This window comes from Mastigoproctus giganteus, chromosome 11 (genome assembly GCF_048544385.1).
Source record: "Mastigoproctus giganteus isolate SK-2022 chromosome 11, ASM4854438v1, whole genome shotgun sequence".
Taxonomy (NCBI): Eukaryota; Metazoa; Arthropoda; class Arachnida; order Uropygi; family Thelyphonidae; genus Mastigoproctus; species Mastigoproctus giganteus.
In genome coordinates, this window is record NC_143585.1 from 130,055,513 (window position 1) to 130,073,885 (window position 18,373).

General features: G+C 37.6%; 1 protein-coding gene across 1 annotated transcript in view; it reads left to right on the forward strand.

Annotated features, from left to right (window-relative positions):
* Window positions 1–6,227: 6,227 nt before the first annotated feature.
* Window positions 6,228–18,373, forward strand: part of Ir25a (ionotropic receptor 25a) — a 79,667-nt gene continuing 67,521 nt past the window's right edge. The window contains exons 1-2 of the mRNA XM_090385314.1: window positions 6,228–6,303; window positions 8,481–8,579. Coding sequence (XP_090241440.1) covers window positions 8,486–8,579 — 94 coding nt within the window. The 5' untranslated portion in view covers window positions 6,228–6,303; window positions 8,481–8,485. The remainder of the gene's footprint in view (window positions 6,304–8,480; window positions 8,580–18,373) is intronic.

Below are 18,373 nucleotides of genomic sequence, written 5' to 3' on the forward strand. Positions count from 1 at the left end.
ATAATGACTTCGGATTAGTATGGGACTGTAAACTATTTCTTGCCAACGCGTTTCTCCTGCTAAGAAAAAGATTCAGAGCCCTTTTGGATCACTAAACAAGGACCTGGTCATGAGTTGACTTAACAAAACAGCTGGAAAGCCATTCATTATTCCTAAGAGACTCTCCTTTTCAAACTTATATTGGAAGCCATAATTCTAATGAAGAAACAAAAGTACGCTTCCTTGCTACATTGCTCTCAGGCAGTACTCAACTTCACAGATATCTTTTCATGTCCTTGATCTAAAAGAAATAGGTGTACACCGAAGTCACTTCGTTTTAAACTAACAATTCTCTCCACTTTCCATGGAATATTCCTTATCAATAAAGTCGAGTTTATTAGAAATTGCAAAATATCTTGTGGATTCTTTTGAGAAATAGAATGTGAGAAAATAATAATAAATATAAAAATACCTAACGCGAACCCTGTTCCCAGTACCGGAAGTTGAAGACCTGTACACAAATCAAAAATGAGCTGAGAGACTACTAGGCTGTAGTCAGTCGTAAATAAATTAATCTGCTGATAGCTTACTTTTGATCTGTTCGTGTGTCTGTTAAACTTGACAAACTGTAAATTTTCTATCTGACAAGTGGATAAGAATGACCAAGTTTTATTACCAATCTCCGCAGCTAGCATGCTGTATAAAAGAATATTACAAAAAAAGGCATAATTGGAAATCGTGTTTCTGCATTTATATGTATTACATGAGTGCGTAGCAATACTGTGGTATTATATACAGGGTTAGCAAGTAACCCTACTTCAACTGTATTTGCACTGTGCTAGAGGTAGAAGAGTCCCATATACACACACCTTAGGTGGCGTACGTGACCACTGGCAAGTAGTGCCAACTCCCTGGTACTCCACTACTCTTCAATTACTCTGTGTAAACAGTGAACTGCTTGGATACATGCAGATGCTATGGAAATGGCATTGTAAATTGAGGTCCGAGTGTTTTGGTGGAACATGTGTTTCTTTATGAAGGAATGTACAAAAGTCAAAAAGAAATTTGATGAAAATACCCTGAAATTTATGTACCACATTGCACAGTGTGGCAGTTGACTAACAAGTTCAATCAACACTTGTTGATAAACAAGTGCATCAGCAACGGATCTGGAAAACCTGAAACTTTTTTGTGAAACCACAAATATGAAAGGTATTGGCAGCTATAGTACTTAGTGCATTGCATGGACTAAAGGTTGAGAAGATAGAAGATAACTGTTGAGAGACTTCAATTTCTGTGATTGTAATTTTCGAGACGTGCGAAGGAAGGTTGTTCCAGGGAACAGGAGAGGTAAATTTGGTTCTGGGAGTTTGGAATTGAACAGTGAATGAATGTTGATTGAATACAACGTGTGTTCGAGACGGTTTGGAAGACAGCGGGGAAATTAGAGATGCCAATTCAAAAGAATAGTGCCCATGGAAGTATCTGCAGAAAAGGCATACAGCAGAAACAGAATGTCAATGAGACAGAGAGACCTTGTAAGAGACGGGTCGTCATTAATTAACGAGACTCTGCCCTCTTTTGGATGGAGTTTAGAAGCTTGAGATTTGTGGGCACTGCCCCAGTTGTTGGAACAATATTCCATGGTCGGATGGATTTGACTTTTGTACAGAGTTCATGGTTGTTTAGAAGAAAATTAAGGCCGGAAATGAAAAATACGTCTTTTTTTTTTTTATACAGAGGGAAGCAACAAATGATGTACTTATGTCAACAGAGATTAAAAGTCTGTAATCCCTAAAGTAAACATTTTATTTGTCAAAAAATCTGAGTGTTATCGAAAATGAATATAGAAGCAGAAGAATCCTTTTTTGCGAGAAATAAGAGGACTGAGTTTTAAATGGATTAAAAATTAACAAGTTTTCTTCGCCGCACTGGAAAAATACTGGCGACCAACATTTGAAGACCTGAAGGGAACGGTTTTTCAAACTGAAAGGATTCTCTCTAGTATCTAACAGAGTAGAGGCAACGTGATTATTCACTAGCTGATCCAGATACCTCCTGGATACTTGCCATCAGGTTCGCTTCGGTGGATTAACTAGCAGCCGGCCTGAGAACAAACTTTTAGAACTGTACTCTCGCAATGTAAGGAAGATTAGATCTCTCCATGATATTCGTTATAACTTCAAGCGACATCACTCATATTGCATGATAAATGGGGGTATCCCATGATTGTTGAAGCTTTATAGAGTAAAAATGGGTTTCACCACTTCAATCCTCCAATCAGTGAGGTAAAAGTGTAAAGTGTGTTTAGGGTCTAACGGCACCAGGGGTTTCCCCCATCTCCGCGTAGTCTACATTGTCGTGTGTTACAGAACACTGTAAAGGCCAGAGATTTAAAAGTGTGTGGATATAGTGTCGTGTACCGTTGTTCATCTGGCCATATAGCCGCTGGACCCCTACTGAGGCCCAACGGTGCCCACACTTAGCCCCGTGGAGGCAAGCCAGGTACACCAGTATTTTTTAAATAAGTACTCTGGCAGGTCCTGCCACCTAATTTCCTGGGATTTCAGTGGCTAGGACCTTAAAAAAAAAGGGGGGGGGGGAGGTGCGCTAGAAGTTGGGTCAGGCCAAAGGAGTTTTAAGTTATACAGTGTGGAATTAAGAATTTTGGGTGTAGGGCTAGGATAATTTTGACATGGGATGAACGCTAGTTGGAAAGTTAAAGGGGGGAGACTGAAGGCTGGGGGGGTGAGAGACAGAAGTATAGGGTCGATAGAGTAGATGACCCCAAAATCAGTGAGGCAGGCCCATGCCCCAGCGGAAGGAAATAGGGGGCGGTGGGGAGGAGACAAGGGGACCGTCACCTCCCCCCGGCAGGAAGACAGGGGAGAAACAGGGCCGTGCAAGGGAGCATGGGTTCAGGATCGCCACGTGGCATTGGCAGCAATGCTGCATGAAGTCATAGTTGGCAGAGTCCAGTCCAGGTGGTGAAGTCATTTCAGTAGTGAGCTGCATGAAGATATATTTGGTAGAGTCAATCCGAGAGGGTCAAATCCGGGTAGTGTCAATCCCGGGACAGAGAAGTCCCGTCCAGATAATGGAGTCATTTCAGTGGTAAGTCAACTTGGTGGAGGCGAAGCCGGAGCGGCAGTCATGGTAGATCGAGTTTATATTGAGGCTGCATTGTAAAGGCACGATTATCGTGTAGGTTGAGTCTTCCCGGGGATTGCAGACAATAAGTGGTGAGTCAGTGAGGTGGTGGTATTGCACTGGATGATGAGAATCATTTACCACCTGCTACTGTTGTAGTACTCAGTTGATATGGATGCTATACCTCTACCGCTAACGTTAGTTCACGCCTGAGTGGTCACCTGCATTATACTACGTGCAGTAATTCAGGCTTTATACATGGGGTATCCCATGATCTGTAGTGAACTTGCAAGCAGAGGCTTTGGCTATCACAGAACGACCGGAGTTAACTGAAATTCGGTCCACTAGACTAATAAGTGAAATCTGAATATTCATTAGCGTTTTAGATTCCCAGGAGACATGCCGTAGCCTTTCATACTTGGAATAATGTCTCTGACAAATTCAGGAGCCAATCCTAACCTATATATCCTACTTTCAATGGATGCAGAGGTTATTTTGATTCTCACCATTCTTTATTGCTCTGGCGACACACAATGATGACCTGCCAGTTCATATTAAAGACGACTGCTATTAAAGAGATGTCAGGAGGCGCATTATAGGCATAGTAACTTATGCGCCATTAAACTCCCATAACAACAACAAATTAGATGTCAGGCACGTTAGAGAAGATCAAATATGACCAGTAGAAGGCGATGTCTGTGGAGATTTCAAGATGCTGGGATCCTTCTGAGTTTGAAAGGCGATTTCACTAGTTTCTCCTGCTTTCTTTGCCCGGTGGGGAAACACGACAGGAGAAGAGAATGGTTCAGAATTCGGTTGTAACCTGGTGCACGTAATGTAGTAAATAATCCCTTGGTATAAATTAAGTCTTGGTTACACTACTCCATATAATGCTAAGACTGGTCAAACAATTCAATGACTCATTGTATTCTGAAGATGACGCCTTCCAGTATTTAGAATCTGTTTAAAAAACTGTCTGATGAAAAAAGTAAACGGTGGCATATTTATTGGTCGTCCACAAATTAAGCAGATGTTGGATGTACCAACATCTGCTTAATTTGTGCGAACTGGAAAACAAAATAACTGATGCTGAACGAAGTGCCTAACAGTCGTATTGCCGTGTAGTGAATTACTTTCTTGGTAACATTAAAAGCGAAAAATTACAAAGAACTAGTTAAGTTGACTGATAATTACGAAATAGGAAAGATTCATACTCCATTCTGTACAGAAGTTAAATATTACTAATAAATATAATATACTATTATTTCAATTTTCTTTCATTTTTGGGCAAATTATTAATATTGTGAGAACACTTGAAGACAGCATCTTAGGTAATGCCAAAGCTTAAAATGTAGTTTACACAGAGTAGTTCTCAAATACAATAAAGTCTCTTCCATCTCTACAGCGTATGAAGTTTTCTTTATCTCACTAAATATCAATAAAACGGCATTAGCACTCATCGATATCGAAAGCTGTAATTCCAAATTCAGACGGGGATACCTAAATGGTCTCCGGCGACAGCTTTCTACAAAGCCAGGCATTATTGCCAATAGACATCCTATAAGATGTAATAAGTGCCTGGATCTAATACATACATCTGCTGAAGTCATGATACATCCGTCTTCAGGTCTCATTTTTGCCTCCGACCATCTCCCTTCCAATCCCAGTAAGAAAACTCATTACAGAAATAATCGAAACTTCACAAAAATACTAGTTCTAGCCCATCTTCTCTAGACACTTTAAACTCAAAAGAATCTTTATTGCACCAGTCTAACCACAATACTCATTAAGAACCTGTGATGTTGATCAGGCGATTTGTGTCCTCACACGATGAATTCATTTCATTATAGTCACCACAGCCTGAAAAACAATCACGATTTCATCAAGGACTAAAGCATGGCGGGGTAACAACCTGACACCCTTGTTTAAAGGGAAACAGCACCTTCAAGACATAAGAAAAAAGACAAACACTTGAAGACTGAACTTCTCAAAAGCCGAAGCAATATTTAATAGGGAAAAATCAAAGGCAATCAAACAATATCTATACAGCACAATCAAAGAAGAGAAATCACGACTATAATGCATTTGAAATATTACAACTATATGTCTCAATGTGTCTTCTAATCAACCAAAGTTTTATACGAGTTAAGAGTGAAATTTCGCTTTAACTTAATGAAATGAACTTCAGAATTATACGATTTTTATTGCCAACTATATGAGTAATGAACCCATCATGCCTCGTTTTTTAAATTAAGGATGCATTTTAAAAGAATAATTGACTATAAGAATTGATAATAAGTATAAATTGAAAATTAAAAGAATATATTTGGAACTTCTTTACAACGTACACTCACAATAAATGCATTTTAATTAAAATAATTTAGGGATTGGTACTTATCGGGTAAATTGATATTATTTGATAGTTTTCGCCACAGACGATTGTGAAATTAATAAGTAATGTTCTATAGAAACAGAAATCTTTTTCACACTTAAGAATACTGTAGCTTTAGCAACTGTACCGTATAATTTTAAGACTTGCAGTTGGGCAACTTGTTTGGAACCGATGGAATCTAAACTAAACAAACACATATCAAAACACTAAATTATGAATGCTTGCTAGGATATAAGCATTATGGTAATGCATGCGACATTGAAACGGAGAACTTTTCGTTTCGCCTACGATATTATTATTATCGATAATGATATCTATTATGGAAAACAAACTGAAATACAGCGTTGGATCTGGGCTTCTCTTCTTATTGATTTTGTTCCTTAGGTGCAACTGGTGTTCCCGGAAACCTAGTTTTGTTGTTTCTCATGGCTACGGGTACGCCCGCTGTATACAAAGGAACGTGAATATATCCTGCACGCGTTCGATATTGATTATTCCCCCTTACTAACAACGCCAGAATGGCGGTGACCAATAAGATGCTGGCCAGTGGTTAGCCAGCTAATACGGGCACGCCAATAGCGAAGGAGCTAAAACAGAATACTCATTTAGAAAGTTGATTGCCAAACTTCCAAGATCGGCATAAGCGGTGGAAAGACCCAAATAAAACTTTGTAAAGCCATAAAATAGAAGACTACGGACATTTTCACACCGAAAAGATATTTTTCAAATAGGAATGACAGCTAAGAAATTTAAAAGAAGATTGTGATAATTCTTAAGATTAGGTAAGTTATTCTCGCTCTCCGAAAAATCACTTAAATAATTTGGTCTTTTTATTTTTGGATTTGTTTTTGTTTCCCGCTCTGCAATCATATTCTAATCCTGCTCTTCGTTCACTTTAAATACCGCAAACTTTCCGATTATTACCAACCTACGAAAATGAATTCTGAAAATGAGATGAGCAAATAGTTTAAAATTTATCAACTCGCTTTTTCCACATAAAACTTCGATGATGTTGAGTGTCTTTGCTCAAATGAACTGCCTATTAATTAAAGAGTGAATCTTCGCAGCATAAATTCTCTAAGCAAATAAAAAGATCCACTACTTAATGGATTTAGACTATTAACTATTGCGAGTAATAGGCAGCAACGCACATATTATTTATGTTGGAAACTTTAAGGAAACGCAAATTAGAAACTTTCTTATATTTATAAACTAGGCTTCCACAACATCAATTAGCAGTCTGAACACGCACTTGCATTTGTTGTTGTTACAGAGGTTTAATGATATTCAAGCACAAGCAATACTGCACCTGTCATATGCCAGAAGAAAAAGGAAGACGCCTCTGGATCCGCGAACAACAGCCTAAGATGAAATCATTATTATTTTCGCTCTCTTCAAAAGCAACATCATAGTTCGGTTTAAGTTGAGAGTTATTTTAATTATCGATGTTTCTTTGTCAATTTTTCAAGTAATGCCCAATTCCCACTAATATTAACGCTACTCGACTAATAGCGAAGATCTTTTAGAAATAGCATTATTAATTTTAAATTTCTTACGCTTCAACAAAATATATCATTCTGAAATTCGATGCCGACATCATTACAAACATGTCATTGATCACTCACAGCAAACTTGATCAATTCATCGAAATGTCAACCGAAAACACGTAATGCTAATTGACACGAATTATGAAGACAAACGTGTTTCCGTGTAATAAAACAAGTTAGTTATTGTACGCAGTGCGTTACAAGGCGCGTTAGTAAATAGTAATAATTCACGATAAAAATAAAATAAAAACTAGCAAAAAAACAACGACTTTTATGTGCGAACCGAGAACTTCGTTTCTGCGCATCCTCCATATTTCCCATTCATTCCTCCAATCAGCACACACCACAACAAACATTATATCCAGTGCTTCAGCTAAAATATATGGCATATGGGCAGTCTATGAAATATGTGTGAAGGAAAAAAAAGTTAATGTACGCAGTGCGCTACATTTCAGGTGCGTTCGACTTTTTTCTTAAATTAATTGAATTTTTTTTCAGTTCTTGATTAACTGAAATGAAAAGCAAGTACAAGCATATGATGCAAGAAAGCAAGCTTACACAGATTAACCAAAAAAAAAAAAAAAACCCTTCCCATTTCGCACATCCATTCACTCAAAAAGTTTGTCCACTTCTTCCTTGAATTTATTTAAGCTATCAACTTCCACCACAACAGATGGAAGTCTGGTCCTGCAATCAGCTACCCTCTGGCTAAGGGCAAACTTCCGCACATCTATTCTACGACTGTCTTTCCCCAATTTGAGTTTATGTCCCCCTCAGGTTCGTAACCTGAGCAAGAGGAAGAATCCCATCAGCATTCAGCTTGCTCAAACCATTCAAGGAATACACCTCAATCAGATCACCTCGCAATTATCAATTAATTATTAATATTATAACTTTACAGTACACTTAATGAAGCTCTATAGGTTTAAGTTCTCTAAACTTAGCCGTTCAACTTGATTACAACTGTATAATAATTTATTACTCTCCTCCAATATACTTTTAGCCTCTTTTTTCTCTACATGTATCCCTTCAAACACATTCACGAGGTCTTCATAGGAATACACACGAAGCGTGCAGGACTGTCTAAAGCTAACGATGCTGCATTAAAACTACATTTAAGCGATGAATTTCTTTTTGGAAAAAAGAAATTAATGAAATTTTAATGACACTTATATAAACGCTTGTGTGTATGTCAAACTTGACACTGTCAAATACATTTATATTTGACACTAACACCAACCTATATAACTATGGATTGGCAACCGTTCATGGTTGAAATTCAAGGTTCACTTTCTTTCGATTGTTATTGTTGTCGCTGATGCTCAAATTTTATGAGCATCATAAATTTTTCATTTTCTATCATCAGAGTATAATTTCACTTTTCATATTATTTCAAATTTAACTTATTTCAGACACAATGGACGCAAAATTCCTAAGATTCCTTCTCTGCTCGCTGATCACATGGCCATCTTGTACTGTGTTTTCAGCAGAGCGTGTGGAGATACACGTGGGTAAGTATTTTTTTTTCTGCATGCACACCTGATTATGCGGTAAACTATTTCACTGCACTGTGTGCATTTATTTCAATTAAGATCATAATAACAATCAGTTATTCACTAGTGATGTGCATGGAAGTATAACTATATAAATATCCAACGAAAACATGTTAAATTCTTCTAAATACTCAACTGCAAATTGTCAAAAAAACTTGCAGAAATTATAGCTAGAATATAAAGTTGATAATGAACACATGTTGAAGCTTAATTGGGATCAGAAAAAAGCAAAATTACCAGTGATTTTGCTTTCTTCTGATCCGAAACGAAACCTGCAACATTCAGAATGTTCTTCTGATCCCAAATGAAACCTTCTAGTGAACCTTGATGAGAAAAATACTTAAATGGTTCGTTGACGGTTACTACCAAATTAATCAACACATCAAATAGATATTTATTTATTGTTTTTTTTTAATGCTGATTGAGTTTTTCGCTCTGTCTATATGTGTAAGTGTACATTCCCGGGCCAATCTTCATGTTGTGCAGGCTGAAAAACCCCCAAATAACTTGCGGGAGACCGTACCTCGGCCTGAGATCTGCTCACTACAATCAGAACTGAAAAGAACTTTAGAAATACCTTCGGTCACCCAAATTAATGAAATGATTATAGAAAGAACTGAATTCTTTGTAATAATAATGAATAATTACAAGGGCCTCCTTCTCCAAAGACCTCGCCACATAATATTCATAAATAATAATCTGATACGCAAAAAACTTTGCAGTCAGTACTTTAATATGACCAAATAGAATGATCATATTAAAGTGTATGTATTTAGAGATGCTTTTATCAATTTTTTCTTTATAAAATCTTCTGCATTTCTTTAATTCTTTTCATTAATATGCATCAATATGTCGAGACTCACATTAACCACGTAATCCATTCGTAGAAGACATTAAATGTCACAAGAAGGTGACCCAAGTTTTACCATAGCAAAATTTATGTCCAGTTCTGCAGCTATTTTAACTAAAACTTAAAAAGATCACATTTGCTTCTTATACACAGTTTTGTCGGATCTCATTGCCTAGATACTGGAAGAAGAAGAATGTGACCTGAGTGACTACTTCATTGACTGTTCCGCACAACCAGAATAAACATCCTGAAAGCGCTCGGAAACCATAGAAACAAACTTTCTTTGTTTCAAGAATAAAGACAACACAGCGTGACTAAAAACATACCTGCGATTTCTTTGAAAAAGGGAGAAAGAGAGACTCGCTTGAAGGCTACTATTAGTGTTAGTATTAGCCATATAGTACGAGTAAGTCCAGGCTTTTTGGCAGTTATAAATTGATGCCCAATTTATAACTGCCAAACCTCCTTTCTTTCTCAACTGTTTTCAATTCAACTCCATCAAGTGTATAAGTTATTCGAGAGCGGCAACTCCCAAAAGTGTAAGGCTTTCATTTTGTTCAGTTAAAACAGTTTCCACATTTCTGAAGATTATCCAAGTCGTTCTGAAAGAGCACTGCTTGGCATACTTCATTTTGTGCATCAAGTGTGTAAATCTATTTCACTGCTCTTGCTTAAACTTGCAAAAATAATTCCTAAAATTCTATGAGTTTATAGATAATATTAATTTTCTAATACTTACACTTGATATGTACCGTTTATCAAAAATGTTCTGCCACTTTGCAGTGATTTCTTTCGGAATTCTGAAAAAAAATTGCTGTTCTGGATCGAAGATTTCTTTTGTCTGCGAATGTGTGCTATTCAAACATAGTTTGTCACTATGCTGCCAGTCAAAAAATTCCAAAATAACAGGACTACTGTCTAGGCTGTAAAGGGATTCTTTAGGCTTAATCTCCCAAGGTTTCACTATAAGTACTTTTGTCTTTCTAAATTAAGCGCCTTATCTGGATATCTAAATTAAGCGCCTTATCTGGATATCTAAATTAAGCGCCTTATCTGGCCATCCAGATATCTGTATCGCCCGTACCTGGCACCTGTCTGTCAAAAACATTTTTTTTTTAAATTTGTTGCAAATTAAAAGATTTCAAATTCCCGAGCTCTTCTAACCGCTTGAAATGGTAGTTTGTATTACCTGCAAAAATTCCAAGGCTGTCATAAAATCGCTCATCCTCTTCGCAGCATCCCCACTCTCAGCCAACTCACTTTCCCCACCTTTCCCCTGACTCTCATTTTCTCTCTCCTCTCTTATTCACCCTCTTCACAAAAATCAGCCAAACTTAGAGTTGCTCGTCTCTCTCTCTCACGTCAGCACTAGTACTCAAACTGATCTGATTACTCCAACCCACCTCCCTTTCTGTGCCTCTTGCCAGAAAGTCGAAGTTGCTTGCGCATAAAAGTTTGGAATCACGTTTAATTTTTCTTAATGTTCAATATTTTATCAAAATAGGACAACTTGTTTGGGAATTTTTATTAAAATAATTTCTGTTATGCATAAAAATAAAAAAAACAATATTTAAAAAATATTTAAGAAATTTCGAGAATATTTCAGAAAGGTATAAAATACTCCTGAATGTGGAAGAACATCACAGATGATTCTAGAATGTGGGAGTATTGCTTCAATATATAGAGATCGTAGATGATTCTAGAATGCTTTTCGATAAGATAAATTGAGGAGCAAGGGCCGTTAACTTATAAAATCGAACACCCGTCCAGAAAGAGTGTTTGGTGTAAATTTTTGTATTTCGTGATAAACATGTCAAGAAATAAGGAACTGATGATAGGATACACAACAAGCTGTGTATTCTATCATCAGAATTACATTTCTAAATGTTCCAGCACGCATTCTTGATCATTACCTCCATGATTTTCCCTGCTACGGAAGTTACATTGACTAGTCTACAGTTATCCATTTCGCTCTTAGAGCCGCCTTTATATATTGACGATACATTGTGGGTCTCCAATCCAAATTGAAGAAATACAATACATTGTACTCCTCTAATCCAAGGAATCTTGTCCGAGTCCAACGACGCCCTCATAATTAAACTTAATGGTTCTATATGTCCTCTAGCCGCCTCCCTTAAAAATACTGGGTACATCCTTGCTGTGGTCAACTGTACTATCTCGAAAGAACCACTGTCAGTACATCATACTGAGAGTGGATAACTCTGGAACATTAAATCGAACTCGGATAAAATGGAAAATGCTGTAAAGAGGCTCACAATAAACAAGGCCTTGCATCCGTCTGTGCTGGTTAAATTAAAACAGACTCAATCTTGATTAACGATGCACAATATCTAATAACAATATTCTAAAAAGTATTGCAACGTAATTCATCCTGAATTTGAAAGATGTACTCAGAGAGATGAGTTTAGTTAAATTTTTCGGAAATTTTCTGTAATGAATAAAAATTTATAATGAATAAAAGGCTAGATTTTGCACTGTCCAATTACGCATGTATTATTATAGTACTGTTTCAAAACGCTTAATATTCCAAATTAAAATTATCACACGGATGTTTTTCCATAGAAGCAAATGACATCATCCATTTTATAATGAAAACCGAGCTCTTATTAAGTCACGTTATCAGAGGAAATATTCCGCTTTTAAATCACTACTGGTAATTAATAATAATTCGAGCTATTTAATTATAGCTTTAACATCTGTCTACGTAGAATTAAATATTTAATCAGCGAAATCCTTTGTCAGGTCGTTAATTGCAAAATAATTGCTGCATTTTATTTTCACAATCAGTTGTAGCTGAATTTGACATCGTCTTATCACGAGTTTCCCACAGTTCTTATCTTTGACATCCGGATTTTTAATTTCTGAGATGTCTTTAATCATTTACAGGTTCATGCAGGTTGGGAACGGCAATGAATGGATCAGCGAAGTGCAATAACGCCTCCTATTCTTGCCTATACTCTGGTGATCGTTTCTCCACGAGAACTAATCCTGTTGTCGTGAAACATCTGTTCTTCATTGCCACGAAGAAGCTTTTAATAGATGAACAAAAGCCGACTGCTGTTCACGCGAAATGTGTCTAATCAGTTTCAGTGACGGCCGCAGCTGTAAGGAGGAACTGCTCGCTATGTTAGGAGTTCCGAGCGCACAGAAAGACTGAATAATAGAGAACAGGCTGCTAGCACCGCCTTCATAAAGACATGAAAGTATTCTGTGAAGGAAAACTGTTTTCAAGTAAGGGATGAAGTTTTTTTTTTTTTTTTCGAAAGTGCCCTTAGTTTTGGTTAAAGCGAAGTTGTGAAATTGCCTCAGACAGAGCTTTATTTCTCGCCCGTACTGATGAAGGGGCTAACAAACGTTTCATGCGATGAGCAAATGAATAATGAGCTCACAAAGGATGTTATGATGTAGAAAACTTTCCTATCAAGAAAGGGGAAAAATGGATTGGTTTTAGAACTGAATAACAGCCGATGTTCAAAATGAAATAAGTTAGAAGAGGATGGTTCAAATAGACACTTCTCACATCTGCAAATTTTGCTCAACTATTTGAGCTTCATTCTATCTTACTATTTAAAATAATGTCATTTTATTCGTTAACGTTTTCTCGAGGCAAAATAAAAGAACTGTGGAAGTCGCTTCTTTCTTCGTCTAATTTATTAATTTCATGTGGTTTATGAGTGGTATTAATTATAGTAATAATCTTAATGAAAAACAACCATGTAATGTCCTTCCCCAACTATATGAGATAACGTGCAGCCGAAAGCTTTTTGTATGCATCTAATCTAATATATGTAATGTGTTTTTCCTATTATTGAACTTGTCAATTTATTGTCTCTGTTTCGCTCTGTGTCCACAGTAATTCGATATTAACGTGTTATTTCGCATGTCGCAATAAATGACAGTCCATTGACCTATAGATCTCCTGAGGCCCTTACAGCTGCCTTGCTAGCAGAGAACCATGAAAGCTGAATCCAGCTGTATGGACTGGTTCGGGAAGGCATGATTTTATATATTTCATGCATTGAATTTTTATTCTATTTTTAATTGTATTTCATTTTTATTCTCATTGGTTTATTTCAGCAAATTTTTTTGGCATCGTATTACGCAGGGTGTCCAAAAAATATGTATACACACTTTGATTGTCAATAATTTCTATGTTTATTTTCATAAATTCAATTTTATAATAAAGAAAAAATGTGAGAAAAAATATGCATTAACGCAAGTATTCAAACTGTCCCCATTCTCATCCAGGCATTGTTGACATCGTCGAGAAACTGAAACAACACCTAAGATATCTCTTGATATTGCTGCACATTCCACTTCAATAGCTTGCCGAAATTCAGCGATTGTTGCTGGTTTTGTGGCATGAACTTTATCTTTGCGGTATCTCCATAAATAAAAATCCAATGGCGTTAGATCTGAAAAACTCGGAGGGAACTCAACACTGCCTCTTCGTCCAATCCATCTGTTTGGGAAAGTTTCATCCAGATAAGCCCTAAACGTCGCGATGAAAATGGGGAGATGCCCCACCGTGTTGAAAATAAAATTCATCTTCCCCTCAAATAGCTCACGAATGTGTGGGACGATTGATTCCTGAAGCAATTGCATTTTTACACGCTTGAAAATGTTATGCACACTGGATTTTGGGATTGCCGTTTCACAAGCAGCTTGTCGGACAGGTCTCCTTGGTGTTTGTCGGAAAATTTCCAGCACCTCTTGTGATCTCGTGGATGTGCGAGGTCTTCCTGATCTTTGCCTGTGTACATTTTGCACAGTGCCATCCGCTTCAAACGCGAAATTGTGAGACGCATTGGTGGTTCAGTGTGGTATTTACTACTATGTCTCTGGACTTCATTGTTATTTTCCGACTTCCAATACCACTTCAACATAAATTTCCGGTGTTCAAATTAAGTCTGGTCTTCTCCATTATTATCATCAACTTGCAACTGAAAAATAAAAAAGGTTACCGAGTTATGGGCTAATAAAGTGCATATGCATTTTTTGGACACCCTGTATATTTGCTTTCATTTCGATGTGGAATCACTGACTACATGCTGTGTTGGATAAATTGAAGCGTGTTTATGTGTGGATGTATACTGTACTGCGAAATAAAGCTTACTATTATTTCAACTATATCTGCAAACTACATCCTGATCTTCAAGAATTGCATCAAATTCTTTCCTATAACGAATTAAATTCTATAAAAGTTATAGAATACAGAGGCGTTGCAGCCCAGTGATCATACTTGCATGTATGACTAAAATATACCTCTTGGAATCTAGTTGAAGTGCTAATATACTCGTACCACGGTTCTTAAATATCCATTAAAACAGTACACACATATTACATGCATTCAAAAAGACGGATAGCTAACATTAATTGACAAGTGGTTCTAAAAATGCCCGTAAAAAGCAATAAATTGTGACTGAGAAGCTCTGACACACAGCAAGGCAATTGGAAAACGAGACTGACGTTATGAGACGAGTGCTGGTGCTGTCATCTACTAGAAGCAAACATGAAATGGAAAGCGATTGTTCCTCGAGCGCCGCAGTCAAGGTTAGCAGAAATTGCCGCCATTTCAAAACGTAGTGTGAGCTGTAGTACACGTCTCTCCTGTGCCTGAATTGTGGAAGGGCAACGGAACAAATAACAAACATCAAGTTTTGTGTTCAACTAGGCAAAAGTGCCACGGAAACATTCCAAAAGATGAAACAAGTGTATATAGAAAGAATTGTCTGTCTCGTGCACATATGTTGGAGTGGCATAAACATTTCGCCCATGGAAGAGAATCACTGGAATACTACTAACATCCGAGCCGTTCGAAAGCCAGAGTTGATTCTAAGGGTGCAGAAAATTACCAATGTGCAACGCTCCGAATGATTTCAGTAGATCCGTGCGTTAATAAGAAACCATTCGACAAATAATAGCCCAGGATTAGAAGAATATGAAGGTCTGTGCGCGGTTTATTCCACATTCGTTAGCAGACGGTCAACGACAGGCGACAGTTGAATACTGCAGAAAATTCACTGAGGCAGCTGAAAGCAAACCCAACTTCCTGAATTCGATCATTACGGGTGACGAGACGTGGTGTTTTCAATATGACCCCGCAAAGAAACGCTGAGTGGGAGTCAGGAAACTCTCCCAAAGCCAAAAAAAGTTCAAGGCCAAAAATCAAAACCGTGCTCATCACTTTCTGCGACAGCGAGGAAATTGTGCAAAAAGAATTCGAAATGGATGTTTTGAAAAGTTTGTTGCAGAGAATCCGTCGTGGGCGTCCTCCGTTTGGAAAAGAAGGCAGTTGGTTCCGCTTTCAGGACAACGCACCAAGCCACAAGGCTCTCATTGTTCGGGAGTTTTTGGCTCGCCAATAAGTCTGCGTACTATCCTATCGACCAGACTTAACTCCGCGCGACCTCTTTCTGTTCCCGAAGTTCAAGGCACCACTGAAAGGCTGTTCTTTTTTTCATGACGTCGACAACATTGAAAGAGTTGGGCCGAAAACATTGAATACAAGTGACCGCTTTCCACCAGGCATTTCAGACTCTTCCTGATCGCTCCATGCAATGTATGGACGCGGAGGAACTTACTTTGAATAAATCAAGGTTAGTTTACTCATACATGGGATCATTCTTTTTTTCCTGCTTCAGTCTCATTTTCAAATTGCCGCACTGTGTAGTTTGAACAGTTCAACTGTGAACGAATTCTTTGATAAGTCAAAATCGGAAAGCAAGTTTTGATTTATCTATGCGTGGCCAGAATGACAGTGTATGGGAGAAAAAAGGAGCGGCGAATGATGAAAAAGGAACTAAAACGATAAATAAATATAAAACAAATTCAGGAAAAAAACTGACAATAAAATGATCGAAAATATTAAAACTATGAAAGAAAATTAAATACCAAAGCAAACGAACTGCAGAAAACAAAGAATAAAATGCCTTGCAACACTCAGGAAGAATTAAAGATAGTATAATTTCGAATAATAATGATATTTACTTTTTCTATGTCCTTATATAGTCCTGCAGTTGCTTCAGCAACAGTTATATTTCATTGATAAAGGGCAAATCATCAAAAAGATGGAGTAGTAGTAGTAGTGATTATTATAAATAATATAATTATTTTTATAAAATTATGTCTCACATTCAGGAATGTTCTTTCAATTGCGACGAGAATCTAATCCAGGCCTTTTCCGCATAGTTTGGAAGAACAAGTCTCGTTTATTCGCTTGTTTGTTTAATATATACCCCAAACAAATAAGGCCGTAACACACTATGCATTGTGCCCGTAAACTGCGTCTGTTCAGTGGTCGGTTTGTCTATTTTCTTTGGATTACAGACTCGAGTTTCCAGGAGAAAAATCAGTTCACTCCTTGCCCCACCGGCTAACTCGGCACATATCGGGTGAACAAATATCCCACAAAAACTCCTCCCACTCTATGAGATTTAGACTCAGGGCTTATCCCATATCGTGTGGAAAGTAACTATCCACGAGGGCAACAGAAGTCGTGACCACTATGGTAGTTGCAAGCACACCGTGTGGAAACAAAAGTTATATTCATGTGTCTATAACAATTATATTAATAAACCAAATTTTGAAGTTTGCCCTATTAAATGCTAAGGTTCTTCTGCTTGACTTAGAAGGTTGACATTTTACATTGAGATATTTTCCGAAACTGATCAAGGAACAATTGCTGAAGTGTTTATATACTATGTTTGCTTATAAATGTTGGTGATGACCATTTACCATTCTAATGCCTACGATTTCTTGTACTAATTTGTTTCATGATGCAAGAAAGCAAGCTATCGTAGCATCAGTAAAAAAAAAAAAAAAAAAAAAAAAACATTTCACACAACCCTCTAAAATTTTGCCCAGTTACTCCTTGAATTTATTTAATCTATCAACTTTCACAATGACAGATGGAAGTTTGCTCCAGCAATCAGAAACCCGCTGGCCAAATTTCCGCACATCTGTTCTACAACTATCTTTCTTCAATTTGAAATTATGTCCGCTCATGGGCGGAATCTGAGCAAAAGAAAGAATCCCATCAGAACTGAGCCTGCTCAACCCATTCAAAGCCTAATACACCTCAATCAGATCACCTCGCAGGAGCCTAGTCTCCAGACGCTGCAATTTCCAGAATTAAAGCCTTTCTTGGTAAGGCAACCCTTTCGTTCCCCTCATCAATCTTGTTACCGTTCTCTCTACTCGCCCAAGCAATTCTACATCTTTCCTAAAATGAGGCATCCAGACCCGTACGCAGTACTCAAGGCGTGGCCTGACCATTGTCTTATACAAAGGGATAATCACGTCCTTTTCGCTACTAGCAAAATTCCTGAATATCACTGACAAAACTCCATGAACTTCTCCGGCAGCCTGGCTGCACTGCTCAGAAAACTTGATGTCTGACTGCACAATTACTCCCAGGTCGATTTTTTTATTCTCCACTACACTGAGTTTAACACCACTCAGTTGGTACATTTCTCTGGGGTTATTGCTATCCATATGCAGTACTTTGCATTTGTCAATGTTAAACTTCAGTTGCCACTTCTCGGCCCATCTGCCCAACTTTTCTATTTCCTGTTGTAGTAGCACACTGCCATTAACAACCCTGCCAACCTTTGTATCATCTGCAAACTTCGACATTAAGCCTGATATACCTTCATCAATATCATTGATAAATATACAAAACAATAGTGGACCTAATACCGAACATAGCGGGACTCCACTAATAACATTAGTCCACGAAGAGCAGCGTCCTTTGATTACCACTCTTATCTTCTCCCACCCTTTTGTCCATTGTAACAACTTGCCCTTAATACCATACTGCTCCAATTTGTACAGTAGTCTTCCATGCGAAACAGTATCAAAAACTTTCCTGAAATCCAAG